We start from the raw sequence: 19644 nt of genomic DNA, 5'->3' as shown, positions 1-19644 counted from the left end.
ATTTATTTCCCCTGTCTGTACGCGTTGGTGTAGTGGCGATCCTCACAGGTTGGCTTGAAAAGGGCGCAGCGGTTAACCTCTTCTGCCGCCTTGTTGACGCTCGGTGCCGGCGCTTTGGTTCGCCATGCATCGCTGCTGTCGGTGCGCAGTGTGCGCTGTTCTTTCATGCGCAAACCGACGATTCTCTCGGTAAGACCCGAAATTCTCCACTTTAGGCCATTTTTCCCTGCAGCGGCGGGAAAACTCGGCCAGTATGGAAAGAGGGAGACAATTTCGGTTCCTGGAATTCCCCGAAACTGCGTGAAAATTCCCTCATGGAACACCGTGTGAGGAGAGGGCAGTGCACATTTTGGAGACTCGCGAGACGTGGGAGCTCCAGTGCGCGGGGGATCTGCGCATAGTATTCCTCGCGGGGCCCGAACTTCTGCGGGAGCTGCGTAAAAGAAATCGCGCAGGCTGTTCCTAAACGCTCCTTTAGCTGCGAACAACGTCCGGAGGACAAGCCACCTTAAAACGCGCGTCGTCACCACTTAACGGCCGCGGGAATATACTGTGCATAGGGGTTGGACTTTTCGGTTTAAACTCAGGAACACTGGTAAAGGTAAGATGAAAATTGGTTTTTGAGGAAAGGAAATGGTGCAGTATCTGTCTCACATCTCGGCGGACACCTGAACCGCGCCGCAAGGGAAGAGGAGGGAGTGAGGGAGTGAAAGACGAAAGTAAGAAAGAGGTGCAGTAGTGGTGGGTTCCGGAATCATTTCGACCACCTGGGGATCTTTAATGTGCACTGACATCGCACAGCACACGGGCGCCTTAGCGTTTCGCCTCCATCGAAACGCGGCCGCCGCGGTCGGGTGCAAACCCGGGTACTCCGGATCAGTACGCCGAATTCATTTTTGAAATTTAGTTTTAACTGAAATAGGTCAGTATTTCCGGCTTGCATGTCACAGTTAGCTGACCATTCAGTTGCAGTAGCTCACAGGAGACAGTGGTATCCCTGGAGTGTGTATAGTATACAGTTGTGAGTTTTGAGGCACTCATCTTGGAACTCACAAGTAGCTGCAGGTCGGAAGACTCCATGCATTTTCCACTGTAGGCTAGCGTATGGCTTCGTCTGCTCAGACGTAGGGCCACCCCTTGGTTAAGTAGGTTTTTCCACTGCATGTAAGGACGCTGACAACTTTTGGAATCGCAACGCCCAGCCGTCAACGCGAAGCCATGCACAATTGGCACGGAAGTGTCATGTTCTGGCTTCCGCGACTGTTAAGCGGCAGTTCTATCGCTGCCCTCACCACACATATTATTCGCGGTCCTGTCGTTTAGCCCGCGGTGCAAGCAGGACATGACAACCAAGTTCTAAGAACTAAACGCCCGCTTGCATTGTTATCTGAAGGCCGGATCATTCAACTTCAACATCTTTTACCTTTGTTATGACTGTATGACTTCCTTCTGCAAGGGTAGCTGTTAATATGACCATTTGTGTATTAGCTGCTATACTACATTAACTACAAATTCTACAAAAAGAAAGAAGCCGAGATTTCGCCGGTAAAAAGCGAAATTTCTTGCGTAGAAAATAATATTTGGTGAAAAAAAAATTTGCATTCTGAAGTAAAACCGAAAACAGTCCGCAGAATTTCCAAAAAATAAAAACCGAAAAGTCCAACCCTTAGCTATAACCCGAATAACGACGACGCTTGGGCCAAGCTGCTGTCCCTCTGGGGATCACCGTTAAGTGAGATTAAATGTGTTAATCAGCAACGTCTAAACTGTTTTGCCTTGGCTGTCACGTGGGGCTGAAGGCACGCCCTGTTGCCGGAGTCGGTGACTTCTACAGCTGCTTTTGCGAATTGCGCGAAGCACCTGGCACACAATTGCTGCCTTAACAAAAACAATAAACGAAACGTTAATTGACATTCCTTTGTCCTTGTGCCCCAGAGAAGACGCAGAGTGTGGCAAGGCACCGCTGTGCCTTGGCGGTATGTACCGTACGACACACCGGTTGTACACGGCGGTATCGAATTTCGCCTCCGTGTTTCCCGGCCAGTCAGGCTTGGCAGTAATGAGCGACAGACACGGAACATGCGCAGTGTCTGCAGACTCGAATGCACTGCGCCTCCTCGACGGCGGCAGAACCAGACTCCCACTGCAGGAGCGTCATGGTCAGGAAAATGGGCCCGGCTACAGTACAAAGAGCGGCGCCTCGTACGTTGGACAGCGGCGGCCCGTATCGCCTTGCGCGAGACAAGCTGGCTTCGCAGGACACGCATGGTTCGTGCGTGCTGCAGTGCGCGAGGCTATCCCGGACACTCCGCGGGTAGGGTAACGTGCAATGCCCATCGGGGACGTCATGGCTGCGTACGCGTGCAGTGAACAGGCCTACAACAAACACCGGCCGTGCAGCCGGTCTGTGCTCGGTCTGCCGTGAGCTGCGCGTGACGGACGGCTCCTCGCCTCCGCCGAAAGGGGTAATGGAGCCCAACCGACGAACGAAAATAAACAACCAGGCCGAAGGAAAACAAAAGCTCGCGCCCCCTATTGTACTGGCGGGGCGCGTTTTTGTTTCCCCCCTATTTTTACGACGCAGTGCGCGGCGGGAGGAGGAGGGAGCGGCGCTACGACCGCCGCCCTTGATGCGGCCCCGTGCAAGGCCACGGCGCACGTGGCGGCAGCAGCCGCAGTGCAGCTTCGGCAACGCCTCGTTAATTTGCGTGCAGCGCTGATTCAGGCTCCGCTCCTTTCTGTACCGTCTGGTCGGCGAAAGCTAGTTGGGCGCAGCATTGCGCAAGCGGGGAGCCGAAGAGCGCGAGGGATGATCGTCTGCAACTGCGCACTACGCGGCGGCGCGAGGTGTATTCCATCTGTGGTATGACCGGTGTAGTGCAACTCGGGCGTAAATTGTATAACGGCGCTGTCCAACTCTGGCGTAACGATAAAGTGCTACTTTTGCGTAGCCGGTGCAGTCCAACTCCGGCATAACTGGTGAAGGGCAATTCTGGCACAAGCGTGTAGTCCAAGTTTGGCACAACCGGTGCAGTCCAATTCTGACATAAGATTGCTTCAGCGTGCCTATAGACGATGGAAGGGAAGGGCGGCGTTCACGTTTGCAGTTAACGTCGCTGGGAATCGTGGCGCACGTTTTCTCGCGATTGTCCATAACCGTACTGTGGCCAATCGCGATGCCATACAACCGCCCAATTGCGAAGTTGTCTCTCATCGAAAAGGTCTGGCAGTGTGGCAGACGATTATCCAATTCCTCGGCACTTTGCGGAGTAGGCTGGTAGACGGAATATTTATACTCACTAACAAAAGCAGCAACTGTTGGGCAACAGAACGGTTCAACGCCTCTGTCTGAAGGACAGTGCTTGCAGCGTATGTGCGCGCTTTTGTTCGAGTTGCTTTCGAATGAATGAATGAATGAATGAATGAATGAATGAATGAATGAATGAAAACTTTATTGTCCACCGAGAAGGAGCCCCCAAATCCCTGGTCCCGGCACGCAGGCCTGGAACGCGTGTAGGGGATGCTCCGCAGACTAAGGACAATATGCTTTCGAGACCATTGGCGTTTACTCCGTTCCGGACTCTCGACGATTCAAGGCCTGACGAATTGGGTTCGCCACATACACGTCTTGAGCTGTGAACAGGCTTCCGCCTTTCAGGCCCGTTACTGCTTCTGCAGAGGCCACTGCACGCAACTGGCACGTGCGCTCCTCTTTGGGTGGCTGACGCGCGTTGTCACCGTCGCCAGCAGTGAGCGCGGCTGCGAGAGCGCTCCTCTTGGCAGCGGTGCGCGACCGCGAATGCTGCTGCTCCGTCGTATCTGGTTGTGCCGCTGTGCGCACGCGCTGCCACGTTTATAGTAAATGAGCGAAGCAGCTTCTGGAGCGTGTTCCTCCTCACGGGGGGACCGGTCAGCGATCCCCTCTCCCTCTCGAGGAGGAGGAGAGTAGCCGGACCCGCCGCAGCGTCGTCCACTTGGCCGCGATTGAGGGTCGGCCCGGGAGATTCGCGCCGCCTGCCACCGGCTCGGACGAACCGTTGCTGCGAATTCCTGAGCGGTGCTTGCGCTTGCCGTTCGGGCTGGCTCTCGTTCCTGCCCGCGCTCGTTGTACTACTCGACCGGAATCTCGCTTGCGGGAAGCGTGTGTGTAGTCTTGCGCAAGAGACGCGTTCGTCTGCTATGCGATGCCGCTATGCGAAGAAGGCGCGTGTGGCAGCGCACGACTGTTCCGGCTCTGCCGTGCGTAGGTGCGCGCGCCGGATTAGCGTTCCAGCAAGCGTGCTGTGAAGGCCGCCTGACCGTTTATGCGTTGCAATTTGCTCTGGGCGGCGGGAAGAAGGCGCATTTCACTGCATGCATGCGCTGTCGGATTAAATCCGCCTGGCTTTCTGGCCGCGAAATCGAGCACAGTCGCCACCTTGCGGCGCAGCCGCGAACCCTCCATAGCGTGGACGCCCGCTTGCGTGGTCTGCTAGTCAGCAGTGTTTGCGTGCACGCGTACGACACACATTCCTCGTGAGTGCCGTCTGTTTCGAGGTCTGAGTGCGCTCCTATTTACTTGTCTGCCTCTGACGAAATAAATGTGAACACGCTATCATTGTTTACGCAGTAGTGAAGAGAATTATCGGCCTGGCGGCACTTGTTCTTTCCCGCGCGGCGTCTTAAACGCAGCGACGATGGCGTTAGGTGCCGTGTCAAAGCAAAACGAACAAGTCGCTGCCGTCCATCCGCCCAGCGATTGTATATAACCGCCGATTATGTTTGGGATCTGACAGGTGCTGACGCACGAGTCGGAGCCTTAATCTGCCAAGCAGAAAGCGTGGCAGGAGGAGGTGAGTTATCTGACTGCAGGCTGCGGCGCATAGCCTTCTTTATGGCACATGTGCTCTGTCGCTGATCTGGGAGGTCATTTTGATACGAATTAAAGCAGAAACTCAATCGCTTTTATAGATGCCAGTCTCCGGAGTAGGGACAACACGCCTATAGGGCTCCATTGTCGTGCCATTTGCTGGGAGTTGCATGCAACACCGTGCACAGGAGAGGCCTGAGGCCGCGGAGGAAGACTGTTTTCCCTGCCTGAGGCACCCGAACCGTACTTTTTGTTTGTGCAGTTTGAGGCAGCAACGTATCTTATAACATGGAGAGAACGACCTCACTTCCGGCGCGGGGGAGCTCGTTGTTAGCATGAAGCCGATGGCTCGGAAAGCTGTGCACCCACGAAAAAAAAAAAAAAAAGCTGCTGCGCCATGGAGTGTGTCGGTGAAATATTTAATGTTCGACGTCCTTGCGTGCGCGCGACACAGCGCCAGGTGTTTGAGCGCTCCGTCGAAATAGGCGCGATGCAGTCGAGCTAAAAAAGAAATAGAAAAAGTAGATGTAATAATTTATTGCTAAGCGTTTCTTCCCTACGTTGCTTCTGCGTCTACCACGTCCCCTACAGAACACACTGTGGAGCTCAGTCTGATGTGCAGTTTACCACACCGATGCAGTCTGGTGCGCGCAACAAATTCTCTGTTTGGTGGGGAAACTAGAACACAGCAACGAAGAGTCATGCGCACGTCGGTATACCCACGAACCCCGCCTGATGTACTCACTTTTGAACACACGCTCTGGTGTACACACTGGGTACACGACAAACATTAACTTTTCATGCTACGGCACACGTTGTGGTGTGCAGTAGGGATGAGGGAATAATTTGAAAGGGGGAGGAAAAGGGGGCCAGGAGCGCAGTCACAACTGGTACCTCAAGCCAGTCACTCTCAGGAACCTCAACGGTGCCCTGTAGGCCTTGTGGGCAGCGTACTGCTGTGGCCCCAGGATCTTATCCTCTGTTGAACGGAGTCCAGTGAAATAAAAAACAACCATATGTAAATCTGTAGGCTTTCCACATCCTTACCGTATAGTTTCCATGTACGCGGTGCGCATGGCGTCATAAGGAGTCCGCGTGTTTTTATTTGTGTTTTCCATGTGGTTCACATCACCGTATGTTCCTTTTGGTTTCCATATGAGACATAACGGAAAGCATGTGGAAATATGAGCTCGTCATATGGAGCATTTCCCTAAGGATTGGTGTCGCCTTCCAGCCATCTCTACGGCGTGGCCTTTTCACACGATAGCGACAAATGCTAAAAAAATAACGCGGCCAGCACGTTTGTAAGCGGCTCTTTATTGATTAGGCAGCCTCCCCGTCGCCTGGAGGATCAGTGCATTATGCAGTCGGCGTTGAAACCCAAACACGCGCGGCAGCAAATCTCCGCGCAGCGATTGCATGCATATTGCATGCCCCGATGCAAAGTTTCCGTGTTTGTTTTCCGGACCCGCGTGAAAAGAAGGAGAGCCTTGCTGGCGTAGACGCAACAGCGCGGCCGAACAACCTCGCTTTCGTTCGCGCTCCTTCTTTCTTTCCTTGCCTCGCTTCCTCTTCTGGCTTTTCTCTCTATTTTTCGGAAGCGGCGGCTGAAAAGCTTGGCCGTTCGGTGAGGAAGTTTGGGTCGACCTGTTTTCCCCGTTCCGTCCACCGCATATCCCACCAACCACCGCCCGCGCGAAACCTCGCTCGTGTAAACTACGTCGCGTGTACGCGCCTCCGTTCGCATTCGCCAATGCCGCATTCGCGCGAACATAAGCCGTGCGGTTGTGCGCGTGCAACCTGCTCACTCTGGACGACTGCACTTCATTGTCGGTGTTGAGCGCGCGTATGTTTCGAGATATGAGCGTTCGTTAATCGTCAGGTCAGATTCTTTTATTTGGAATGAGCGCACAATTGTGGCGTTTGATATGGAAAAAAAAATGAAGGGACGTGTGCATTTATCGCTTAGCTCGCACGATGGGCTTCATTATCGCTCTCTTCATTGCGAATGAAGGGTCCCACAGTGTCATGGTTCCCCCAACTAACCCAACAGCACGTAGGCTGGTACCATCGGCCATCACAGCGAGAGAAAGTGGTGATCTGATTGATGATGACGCTTATGACATGCGCGGGTGTACGGAACCTGTCATGTTTTTGTTAACAGCGCGAAAACAGGACGACAGAAAAAACGCAAGCGCTGACTGGCAATTGGCATTTTTATTTCAGAAGGACATGAATATATACCGCATCGCCGCAACAATAGCACAAACAGATTAAAGGCGCACAACAATGAATGGCGAAATGAAGGCACGTGCTCCGTTATGACCACATAAAATAAAGTGGCTGTACATTTGCTAAGAAAAAAACAGGAAAACAAACAAGTATAAACGATGATTACAATTCAGGAAATGTAAACAGGTGACAACAACGAAACAGAATTAAGGAACGTTACCCGCCGCGGCGGCTCAGTGGTTAGAGCGCTCGTCTATGCTGCTGAGCCAGAGTACCCGGGCTCGAACCCGACCGCGGCGGCCGCGTTTCTATGGAGGCGAAAGGCAAAAGGCGCCCGTGTGCTGTGCAATTTCAATGCACGTTAAAGGTCCCCAGGTGGTCGAAATTATTCCGAAGACCTTCACTACGGCACCTTTTCCTTCCTTTGTTCCTTCACTCCCTCCTTTATTCCTTCCCTTACGGCGCGGTTCGGGTGTCCACCGAGATATGTAAGACAGTTACCGCGCCATTTCCTTCCCTCAAAACCAATTTTCATTTTAAGGAACGTTCAACTTGCGGCATGGCGCTCGTCATGGCTATAGGACGCTCAGGAAACGCTATTTGTTATGAAGCAACATGATGGGTGACGCGGTGACACAGCTAGGGTCTTTATTCTTGGTGACAAATGCTTCTCATGTTTCTCTGGCATTCTGGCTAAGGTACTCATATAATGACGCGGGTTTGGTCAAGGGAGGGGAAGCACTCTTTGCAGTTCGCGCGGTGAATGACTAAGTTGGAGCCGGTTGTCGCATTCCGAGCATTTGCCTGCTCGCGCAGCCTATCGTTAATGCACCTTCCAGTCTGCACTACGTAGGACCCGTGTGCAAATATATGGCGCCATCCATGTTGGCTGCCCATCTTATGGAGCCTTTTTTTTTTAGTCACGGAGTCGGTGATTTAAGCCAAGGGAGCTGACTTGCTGCCTGCTGAATTCGCGTGAATTCGGTATACTTCGCTCGGGACACATATGTCGCGTGCGTACAGTACCTGGCAATGCGCGAGGACATATCTTTCGCCTTCGTCCCCGTTATCTGCATTCTCGTTGGCCAGACCTTTGACTGGGCGCATTCCGTGCGGGGCCTCTGTGAGGGTCGTGATGGCAATTGTGTCACGCCGCCTGCCTATGCGCACTTCATTCTGACCTTTTCCTTTTTTCTTTCGTTCATTCTTCGCTGAGAGCACACGTTTCCACGTAGTTGGCGGGGGACATATGTCCGCATAGGCTACGCATACTGGATCCGTGAACTGGCATCGACACATCCGCGTCTTTTTTTATTTCCTTTTTCAAATCGCCTCGCGCATATCAGTAAACCGCGCGTTTCCGTTTTGTCGACTCCTTTACTTTTCCTCCCGTTTTGCATTATTTTTCTCCGCCTTTGACGGCGAGCGAGACCGAACGTCGCACACTTCCGGTTTCCCTCTACCCGCGCACGCGGAGCAGTACGGGTCACGTGATTCCTGCCATCGCAGTGCACCGGCAGCCAGAGAGCACGCTTGGGCGCGTTCGCGTGTCTTCGCCCTCCGGCAGCGTGTGCGCATGCGCTCGTGGACCGACGCCTACTCTCCCAGTGTAGAACCCGGAAAGAGACGCGCGCGCACCGGCGCGTTTCCTCTGCCCCCGCTCTATATCATACGTGGTTGAATATACATGCATGCATGCCTACTATATGCGGCTGCGCGCGCGAGACACTTCCTGTCATATCTCCGCCTTTCGGTGCGTGTTGCCGCTGACACGCGTTATCCGCGGCGAACTGCGGCTAATAATGAGCAGCGTCCGGCCGGAAGGCTGCTTCGCGTGGTTATCAATATGATTGGGGCGCCCTGCTTCGATCAGTCAGGCGTAGGTGTTTTGCAGGGCGGGCTGCACGGGGCAATTTCTCGGCGGTGTAACTCAGCCGGAAACTAGAGCCCGCCGAACCCGAAGTCGAGGGATCGAATCCCGGCCTAGTTTCGACGGCGGCGAAATGCTTTAAATGCGAGAGGTTTCTCCCAAAGATTGGCCGAGCCGACGCGTTCGTTCGCTGGGTCCTTCTGGTTGCACGTTGTTACGTGCTGAGTGCAACACCGGCAAATTTGACGCATGCTGTAGTGTAGGTCACCCTTTGCTCCCTAGTGTGCACCATGGCCAGCTTTCTCTGATGGAGCGTCTCCTTTGAAACGGGTGGCACCAACCAGCGACGTCTGTTGGCCGACAGTAGCGAACACCGCATAACTCAGTGGGGAACGTGTAATTTTGAGAAAAACTGCAGAGTCCCGAGATATTCTGCGCGGACACAGTGGTTGTCATGGCCGACTCTTCCTCCTAGCGGCAAGATCGGACGTGTAAAATGCCTCCTGCGCTTACGCCAACCGTTTTCGACAGCCGTAGAAAATAACGTTGTGTACCGGACATTCAAATTTCCCGCGGTCATTTTGAGTGTCCAGCGCCACTCGGCATTTGGTGGCAGCCGTGTGGACTACAGGCGTTTACCCGGATTTCCTGGCATAGATGAGCGTTTTTCTGCAATTCGCTTAACGAATTGCTTTCGAACTCAGCAGCCGAACATTCATTCATTCAATCGGCCTTTCGTTCATTCAAAAATCGTTTGCCTGGCTCGATGTGCAGACGACCTGGAATGTAAACAGTGGCAATAAGCACTGCAGCGTTTTCTACCCCCATTTTCAGGCTCCTAGTTTCGCTAATCGTCGAGTTTGGGACGCCACTAAAGAGGGTCGTAATCAGCGCGCCGGCGTCCTTGGACGTGGGCGTCCTCGCCGCGTGGGGAGGAGGAGGCCGCCCGTGCGTTCCGCCGCTCTGCCCTTGACCTTACGGCCGCCAGAGGCGCGAGTGGGCGGCTGCGTTTCGCCCCGGGAGGCATATGTCGCTCGGACACACCCGTGTTTAGGCGGAGCCGCTGATGACGACGCTGATTGGTGGTTTCGGTTTCGCGGCGCGAGGAGCGCTTTTGTGTTTCCCTAAGGGGGAAGGAGGAGACGACTGGCAGAGGGTTCCTCGTCTTGGGAAGGATTGCGTGCTCTGCTGGGGACTCGCGGTGATCCGCCGACTTCGAATGATTCCAAGCGCCCCTGGAGGGAGGGTGTCGGAAAAGTAGCGCCGTTGCATAGAATGCGTTTTGTACGTTGGTACGGTGCGCTGTCTCACGCCATCCGAAGGTGCAGGGGCTTAGTGGCGTGAGGAGAGTGTTAGTCTGGACTTTGTGCGGTATGTGCGTTTCCTCTCGAGCGACGTGCGCGGTTGAGGGAAGATGGCAACTTCCCCTCACCCTGACGGCCGAAGTTTGGGTAGACTATAGTTGTCGTTAAGCAACATCAACGCCTTTTGTCGCTTTCGTGAACGATTCCTGCTTTTGTTGTCTCAGGGGGGCTTTTTATGAGCTGCTTCTTGAGACTCTTTCCTTCGTGGCCGATGATGGAGGCTGATTGGAATTTTGCGGCTCTTGCGTTGCCGCCGCTTCTTCGTCCTCGGTGTCCGCAAGTCGCTACTCCGTCACGCTGGCCCGTGCTTGGTCGCCTGGTGCCTTTTCCTCGGCCGGTCTCTTCTGCTGGTGATAGCGATCGTTCGGAGCGGGCCCCGGCCGGGTTTCAAAATCCGGCAGTCGATCCAGACTAGAGCATAATTTTCTGTCGTCCTATTGTAACATCAAGCGTTTCTGTAGTATTGCGCAGAGTCTTGTCGTCGCGACAGGACCGACCTGCAGCCGATTAGGGAATACTACAAAAGGTTTTGTAGTCACGACAGAGATGTCTGTACGTACTGTAAGAATATCTGTGGTTACGACAAGGTCAGGTCCAAGAACACTACAAGGTCTTCATCTCTTGTTAATGCGGAAAATATCCTGTCGTGTTTTTCCATAAGGAAACGTTGTCGCCTGCCGGTAATCGCGGGCCTGCTTCCTCGACGAGCGGAGATCGATGTTCGGGACGTCTTTAGCAACCTTTAAAACTTCATGCTCGAGAGTTGCGTCAGCAGTTTCGTGATTGACGTCTTGCGGGGGCGTAACCAGAACAGCTCGTCCGCTGGGAAGAAGCGCAAAAAAAAAAGAAGTTAAAATGCGGAAACCTGCTTTGTGCATGTGGGCGATTAGGAGACAGTGTTCACGTTTCGTAATCCGTGACACGGGACGGGCAGAACAAGCAACGCACGCCGAAACAAACAAAAAATCTTCCGCTAAAGAAAGCGTGCCACGAGTCACGCACGGTACCGGTATCTGACGTCCTTGGCCGAACGAAGCGAGCCTTGTCACTTTCTTTCATTATTAGTGGTGGTTAAAATTGTTTTTGGTTGAGCTTCGCACAGCCACACGACCTTGGTCGAGGCCAAGGTGGTCTCTCCTCATACTGCGCGAGTGTTGAACGCGCGTTTTAATCGATCAAACTTGAAAGGTGAGAAAGGAGCGCCTTCTTTTTTGGGGGGCATTGCACGTACAGCGAGCGAGCGAGGTGAGTGCAAACGTGTTGGTTAAAAGATCAGTCATGAGGACTGGAATAAGCAACTGACAAGGCCGGCTCTCCTAAAGAAGGACATTAAAGGGACACTGAGGAAGCTCCACCTTGTTTGTGTTCTGAGAAGAAAAAAGATTCTGTGCCTCCTTGCGAGTGTAACGTGTTTTTCTTTTTTTTCCGGGAGCTATAGAAGCATCTATTGGTGAAAAAAAATTGCATTAATAATTTTTCTCTCCATACGGTTCAAACTCGTGACGTCTACACCTAGCGGGTCTCCGACTGAAAGTGAATGGCGGTGTGGCCCGACCCTTGGGGTCGGTGCACCAAGACTGTGCCCGCGAACCGCAGTTTACATGCGAAATATGCCGTTGGTGGAGTTACCTGTATTTCGTTATTCGGCCTTTTCTGGCTAAAATGTTTGTTGTTGGAACACGGTAACTCTTCGATGCAAGTCGACCTCAGTTTGTCCTCCTTTGAGTGTGTGCAGTCGGAGCACTCAGTGTACCCCGTGGACAGGAACTATAGAGCAGGTGGGCGTTCTCCTACTGTTCGCATTCCCGGCCCTCTATACTATACTCCGCTAAAAATGAGCATAAATTTGCTCCCCTTGTGGCTAGAGCCTTTGAGGGGTGAAAGTGACCTTTACTCTCTCTCTCTCTGCCTTGGCCAGAACTGGAGAAAGTGGAATTGGGGCTTTATTGCTCCACCGAGGGAGTTTTTGCGGTGCCACAGAGGGGTATCCCCGGGGGAGTCTCTCTCTCTTCAGTTCATTGCCCCTGTTTTCGACGCTCGAAGGGTACAGTGCGTGAAGTGGTCAGGGGTTTTTATGACGCCTTTCCCTCTCCCTGTGCAGGAGGGGCGAGGAGGAGGAGGCGTGGCGCGTGCGAGTGACCCTCTACGAGGCCCAGCGACCGCACCTGGTCTCGACGCCGGAGTCGCCCACCGGGCCAGACCAGCTCCCCCTGTTGGCACCTTCCTTGGCCGCCATGGCCAACCACCACGAGCCCGACGGATACGTCAGGCAGCAGAGGTACGCAGCGAACGAGTGCCCTCCCCCCCTCTGTGTTGGGAAAGCACGCTATAATATATACCCGCCTCTCACCGGAAGTGCAGCAGAACCGAGCGTTAATGCAAACTCGCTTAATTCGAACTTCCCTTTTATTCGAACTGGCGGCGTTTCACGTGTGTTGAGAGACTCGGTTTAGAAGATTGCCATGCGTAGAGCAGTCACACGAAGTATGACTCCTTAGAACGAAGACGGCCATTTATTTATTTTTTAGACACCGTTATTTTTTCAAGTTCGCCAGCCTGTTGATCACGGCGTAGTGACGGCTTTTGGAACTACTTTCGTTAGTGCACGTCATGAGTACCGATGATGCCATGGTGATCGAGCCGCCACCGGAAGCTGCCATTCGCTGCAGCTCGACGTCACGGGCACAATCTCGAGTAGCCGCCAAGGTCGTCTGCTCGAGTATCTATCTGCCTGCGCGAGGCCAGTGCTTTCGTGCATATACTTGCCGCACCTTTCTGTCGGTTGTTCCGGAGTCATTCGCCGTTTCTTCTTCGTTCGGCCGGGGTGAATACGCCTTTCTCTGTCGTCGGCTGCAAAGCCGGTGACGTCGAACTCAGGCATGTTATTCCCAGAGACGTGCGTCAGGGAGCTGCCTGGATCGCATGATGCTGCTAGCCCGCCGGCAGAAGGCAAATCGACAGTCCAGCACGTGATGCTTTCTTTATATTTATTTGTGGTGTGTCGAAGTGTATGAGTAATATGGGAGAGGAGGAGCGTCATTTTTAATCGCCGATTTCTTTGCTGTTCTTGAAGCTAGTTCAAAAAGTTTTGCGAGGGGGGAGAGGGAGGGGACGGGTGATGAAGAAGGCCGATAGGGCTCCCCGTATTGGAACTTCGGTTCGAATTCTCGAGGCTGGGCTGTAATTTACTTGCACTACATAGGCCGCCCATAGAAAGTAGAAGAAAAGAAAAGCAGTAATGTCTGGCAGTGCATATCTGTTCCAGCTCTATAAAGATCATCCAAGAGCGGTGAAGTAGCTTGGGTTAAAAATTGTAAAACAGTGTGCATCCATAATCATCGGCATGCACGAAAAAAAAAATCATTCAAGATGACAGAATTGTGAACGCGTCTTTAATCTATGCCTTCAAAAATACGCAGCTACTTGATCGCCCCGATAAATCGTGCCGGATCGGTGTGTGTTGATTAAAACCCGAACTTCTTCATAGCCGTGAATGCATTTTGTGGCTATAAAGTAAACTTGAAAAATATTGATGCACACATGAACAGTTCAGAAAGTCCTCAAACATTGCAAAACCTATAGAGCGTGCTGCTGTACAGTGGAAAGTAATGCGTTTCTGCAGAGCACACAGTGCGACATCATTTTATCGGGCGAGGTCATCCTGCCGGACCGCCCACACACACGCATCAAGCTGTGAAAGGATGAGAGCTTCTCGGCATGCATCGGGTCCTCGTGGCGGCGTGTGCAAGTCCGCGGCGATAAGCGAAGTGCTCGGAGGGAGAAATAAAGCCAGACATATCTCCGTTGCGCGCAAACAAGTGACAAGCTTGGAATGGCGAAAAGCGAGCAGCCCTTTGTTGACGCGCTGATAAGCTGACAGGTGTCCCACTGGTCGTTTGCGACGCTACCCGGGGCGGTTCACCTTGCTGTGTTTCGTGAGGGGAGGTGTAGCTAGGCTCCTTTTGGAGTGGAATGCCATCGGATCGCTGTTAGAAGTGGACGACAGCGCCAGAGCAAACTGGAGGGACATTCACCGTCGGATCGAGCTGTCGGGCATGTCCGACTTCGCGGCCACGTTGGTCGCCATGTTTCGTGAGGCGCCTCTTGTGTCGTCTTTGTGATGTGTCGTCTTTGTAGTCGGGTTGTTGTGTACGCTGTACGAACGCCGATAGCGCGCCGGCCGCAGGTCTGTCGAAACGTGCAGCGAAGCGGTATATAGACTGCGTGGCGTTTTGTGCCTACTCGGAAGTCCGTGCACGTCACGAGGCGCGTTAAGTATATTTAACTCTTCTTGGTATTTTATTTATTTTTTTATGCTTAACGAATACCTTCTCCTGTACGTGCTAGCTTACTAATAAGCGTGCTGATAACTCGAGAGTAAATTACGTGACGTGCACGCTTCGTCCTGTTCTTTTAAGCCTATATGGGGCTCATGACTCGCCATCGTGTCCGGTCGCGTTTCTGTCACAATATAGCTGCCAGTCAAACTGATGACGTCATCAGTGGTGTAGTATGCCGTACCGCAAAATCATCGCTGACAATATATATAGTAACAGTTCAGTTAATCAGTTATTATTTTATTAGTCAGTTAAGTAGTAATTAGTTGTTTGGTCGCTTAATTTGTAATTACTATGGCCAATTAACATTCGGACTTAGTTAACACTTCATTAGTCACTTGATTGGTAATTTGTAATAGTTAATTACTTTATTGTGTGCCGTAACTGGAAACTCGGGGCACGTTAAATGCACTGCGCATGCGCAAGGCGTCAGCATACGATGCACCCGCGCTTCAGTCTACAGTCGCGTAGTCTTTGATGAGCAGTTTCAGCACAAACAGCGACAGGGGCAGCAACACCGCGCAAGAGGCTTTCTCCTCATCGCACTCTACATCACCAAAGTGGCCCCTATATATATATATATATATATATATATATATATATATATATATATATATATATATATATATATATATATATATATATATATATATATATATATATATATATATATATATATATATATATATATATTACCACATCGGGCGCGCGTGCCTTCCTAGGCGGATCGCGGAACGTCGGACACGACAGGCGTGGGATGTTCCTTCGCTCGTTTCGTGTTTTCCAAGTGCCCCATGCCTCCAAACAGTTCCCGAACTCCGTCACAGTCAACGCGATCGAGTCACCTGCGCCGCAGCCAGAGTGTTGTTTCCCGCCCGTGATGCGCCCGAAATAACGCCATCTGATCGCCCCTTGAACTCTTCCCCGCCGCCAAACTTCTTACGTCACTGCGCTTGCGTTGCCGTTGTTATTTTTGTGAAGCCGAGGGAGAACCGCTGGCTGCTGCTGCGCTCTCCTGTTGACGTCACGTTGATATGCCCTGACGTCACGAGCGATGCACGGGGCATTTTGGATCTGTTCGATGGAGTAATGCTGCGACTGAGGTTGTTTCTTTCTCTTTTTTTTTTTCGAATGAGGTTTGCAAGGAAGTGCGGCGTAGAATGTCTGTGATGACGTCCCAATTGTTCTGTAAGGGCTGCACGAAACAAGGATAAATGTAAATTCTCACTAGTCCCGAAGCGATGCATGAGCTATGAGAGACGGCGCAGTGGAGGGCTGCGGATCAGTTTAGGCAACTGCGTGTTCTTTAAAGGGGGCTGACATCGCACAGCACACGGGTGTTTTTGTATTCCGGCGAAATACGGCCACCGCGGCCGGAAACGAACCCGCATCCTCGGGATCAGCAGCCGAAAGCCAAAGCACTGAGCCACCGCGGAGAGTGAAAGAAAGCGCTCGTATACCTTCGGGGAAAGAGGTACCAAAAGTTATGGTAACCAAAGCTACCGGTATGGTTGCCTTTCGAGCCACCACGGCGACTGAACCTGGGGAAAGTTTCTTCTTTAATCCTATCCCTAGCTGGGAATGTGGGGAAGTTGCCTATATTCGTATCCGCAGTCAGTAACCTATAGGGGGGTTTCCTCTTTATTCATAATCAATTTCCGTGAATTGGGAAAGTTACCTTTTTCTAACTCGTCGTTCGAAATAAAGCTTCCCTTATTTATTCGTATCCACGGTCGTGTATAGTGGAAGTTCCATTTTTTTCTGTTTGTGTCCGTCGTCGTGAATGTGGGGAAAGTTTCATCTCATCGGTTTGTATCCGTATTTGTGAGTCTGGGGAAGTTCTCTTTATCAATTTATATCCGTAGTCGGGAATCTGGGCACATTGCATGTCATATACTCGCGTCCGTGGTCGTGAATGTGGGGAGGTCTTCATATATTCCTCTTCGTTGTCATGCATCGCGGGAGCCTACCTCTTATCATTTCGTGTCCGTAGTCGTGAATCTGTCGTAAGTTTCCGCACATTTCGTGTGCACAGCAGTGCTTATAGGGAACTTCCATCTTTTTCTATTCGCATCCCAAGTCGTGAACTTGGGGGAAATCGCATCTTATCTGTTCGTATCCATGGCCTTGAATGTAGGGAAAGTTTGCTTTCATTTATTCGTATGCGTAGTCGTTAATCTACTGACAGTTCCCTCTTTTCTATGCTTGTGCGCAGTCGCGGTGGTGGATGCAGGCTAGCAAGTGCGTGCATACGTATTGAGTTGCTAGTGTGTCAGAGAAGCCTGTCCGCTATCGTGCAGCTGCCTCCGCCAGAGCGCACGGTACAACCACGCACGTAAAAGGCGGCCCCTTTGACTTGCTTCAGACAGCTGCATACGGGCTTCACGAATGGCTGCTATATAGAGGACGTTTCAAGATCGTGGCTGCTGTTGAAGACGCGGCTCATTCGCGTAGTGAGGAATGCGCCTTACGGAGGAAAACCTTCGCCTGTGTTCTGTTTGGTCAGCAGTGCGGGCGCGAACTAACGAGAAAGTAAACCCTTACGCTTCAATTACTTGATTACGCGGTCGCCTTCCGACCGGGGAGCTCTTCGTTCCACGTATGCGCCGCTGTTGCCAACGGCGGCGGCGCCCGCGCGCGCACTTTTTTATTGACAGCTCAATCTGGAGCTGTCAGGGCGGCGTGTACTAAGCCTTTCGTGTCTCCACCCCCGGTAATCCGGCGAACACGCGGAACCGCCCGTGCGCCGCGTTAACCTTGGCGTGGTGTGACCGGATGGGATGGCGGCACTGATTGAAGCGCCCCCGCTGTTCGGCTTTTGTTTCTCGCTGGCCTTGGAGACGGAAGCAATTCTCCTAAGGCATTGTCTGCGGTCCGGGCCTGTAACCGGCTCCTACGGCTCTCTGGCCACGTTTCGTCGCGGTGCTTTTGAAGCGAAGCCAGGAAATTTCAAACTAGATTACGAAAACGGCCGTGTCAACCGTAGTCGCAACCACTGTCTCGCGACTCTCTCTCGCGCGCCAGCATATCGGCCTCAGCGCCGCGGCGAAACGGTGTACGTGGGTAGGCGAAGCTAGAAGTGGCGCACCACATGGCGCGAGAACCTCTTGGGAAATTGTTGCAGCAGAATGTTCCGTGTAGCGGAAAATTCGCCACTGGGAGGGGGCATCTTGCGGGGGCGCAGCGAGCTTGCGGCACGTTCTACAAAAGCGGATGCCGAGTTATTTTGGCGTGCTTAGGGAAGCTACAAAATAGAAAAAGAGGGAACTGGTGTCCCTGCACGTCTTCGTTCATGCACCTGGGAGTTCCATGGTTCATAATTCCATTTACAATCGTGGGGTGTCACTGTATGTTAAGGCGTTTGGCGACTCACGGCGAGTGCTTCTGCGCGCGAGAGAGAATTCCTGAGGTACAGAACTTAGCGATTGTAGCGTCTCCTTTGGTAGTGAAACGATCGACTCTAGAGTGCTTAAAGGTGCAGTCACTTTGACGCCGCAGCCCATTGGTGGTGCACGTTCGTGTGCTAGTGCCCAAAAACGGAGTCTGCTGACTGGAGTTTGCTGCGCCTCCGCTAGGGGTCGCTTCGCTCGCGACTTTTCGCGGCACTCGGGCGTCGGTGTCAGGCAAAATGTTCACCTAAACGCTAGGAGCGCACCATGCCACCGCCAGTGTTCGGAAGGGTTTGAGCTGTGGCGCCTCCTAGCGGCGGGTGTTTTCACTCGCGGTTCGCGCGCGGTAGAAAGAGTTCCGTTTCCCTGGGAAAACGGAGGGAGCTGCGCATGCGCCGTGCGCGGGCTGTCCTGTTGCTGCCCTCTACCTCCAGCTCCGCACCGATCCGCGGCCGCTGCGGCGTCGCGACTCGGGGCCCACCCAGCCGCCGCCTCCCGGGGCTCGAAATAGCGCGCCCGCTCCTTTATTTTAACCGGCGGCGGCCGCGCCTTCTTCCAGTTTCGTGAGTTGGCCCCGCCGCGTCGGTTGTTGACGCAATGGGTGCTGCGCGAGTTGTTTGAGTCGTCGACGGCGTGCTCCCATGTCCGGCTGCTGCTCCCCCGACGACGATGAGCGTGGACGCTAGGCTTCACCTCTACTGCGTGGTCGTGCCGCGGGCCGGGTACGTAGACCGCATTCCCCGCTGCTCGGCTAGGCTGGCTCCTCACCGGCGAGAGACCTGCGCCGGGGAGTGTCACGTGACCGCCGTCGTTAGCGTTTTTGCGCCGTGCCTCGTGTGTGTTTGTGTGTGTGCGCGCTGTCCGGTGACCCGGAGACCCCGGCGAGCGGCCGCGCTGCGCCAGCTGCTGCTGGCCTGACGCGATGGCGTTAAGCGAGCGTGCCGGGCGCTCCGACGGCACGCGGTGACGGGGCCGGCCTCTGTGACATCGTGTCTGTGCTGTATGCAGGCGCGCGAGGTTATTTTGCGCGGACATTCCTTTTCCCCCTCGCGCGGGAACGAAAAAGACAGGTCGCGGCGCTGTTGACGCAGCAGCGGTTGCTGGGGTCGGAGCCCCCTTGTTTTGGTGGGATGTTCCAGTGGAATTCGGCCGCGTAGGCTGCTTCTAAGCTTGATGCCTTGCTACTGGATTATAGCTTGCAAAAAACAAACGCTCCTGCCGTGTATTTACCCCTTGTTTGTGGAAAGTTTGTTCGCCGTGTTTGGTCGGTGGCTTAAGGCGAGCAGGTAATTGTTTGGCAGCCCATGGACCACGTCCGACTTCGTCCACACATTTGTCGTATAGAGCGCTCGAACGGCGCGCTGTGGCGTACACTGGCGTCAATCACGGCTTCCCTAGGGCTCGAGGCAACACTTTATCGTGCTTTTACATGCACTCACATGGGCCATGGTTTACTTACCGTGCCTCAGAAAGCTGTTTCGAGCCAAGCAGGCCATGACAAGGCTGTGTGTCTACCCCAACTGGCTTGAAGTCTCTCATCGTGAACAGCTCCCGCCGAAAGAGTTGAGCGCTACTAGTTCAGGAGCTCAGTGGACACCGCAAT

The 19644-nt window shown here is 53.2% G+C and overlaps 1 protein-coding gene across 2 annotated transcripts in view; it reads left to right on the top strand.

Moving 5' to 3' along the window:
* The window catches only part of LOC144106277 (uncharacterized), a 148083-nt gene that overhangs the window by 110849 nt on the left and 17590 nt on the right, over positions 1 to 19644 (top strand). For both annotated transcript variants that reach the window (XM_077639041.1, XM_077639039.1), the window contains one exon: positions 12417 to 12593. In XM_077639041.1, coding sequence (XP_077495167.1) covers positions 12417 to 12593 — 177 coding nt within the window. The remainder of the gene's footprint in view (positions 1 to 12416; positions 12594 to 19644) is intronic.

The sequence above is a fragment of the Amblyomma americanum genome, chromosome 10 (genome assembly GCF_052857255.1).
Source record: "Amblyomma americanum isolate KBUSLIRL-KWMA chromosome 10, ASM5285725v1, whole genome shotgun sequence".
Lineage (NCBI taxonomy): Eukaryota > Metazoa > Arthropoda > Arachnida > Ixodida > Ixodidae > Amblyomma > Amblyomma americanum.
Note: the sequence above shows the minus strand (reverse complement) of the source record. Positions and strands in the feature narration are given on the sequence as shown.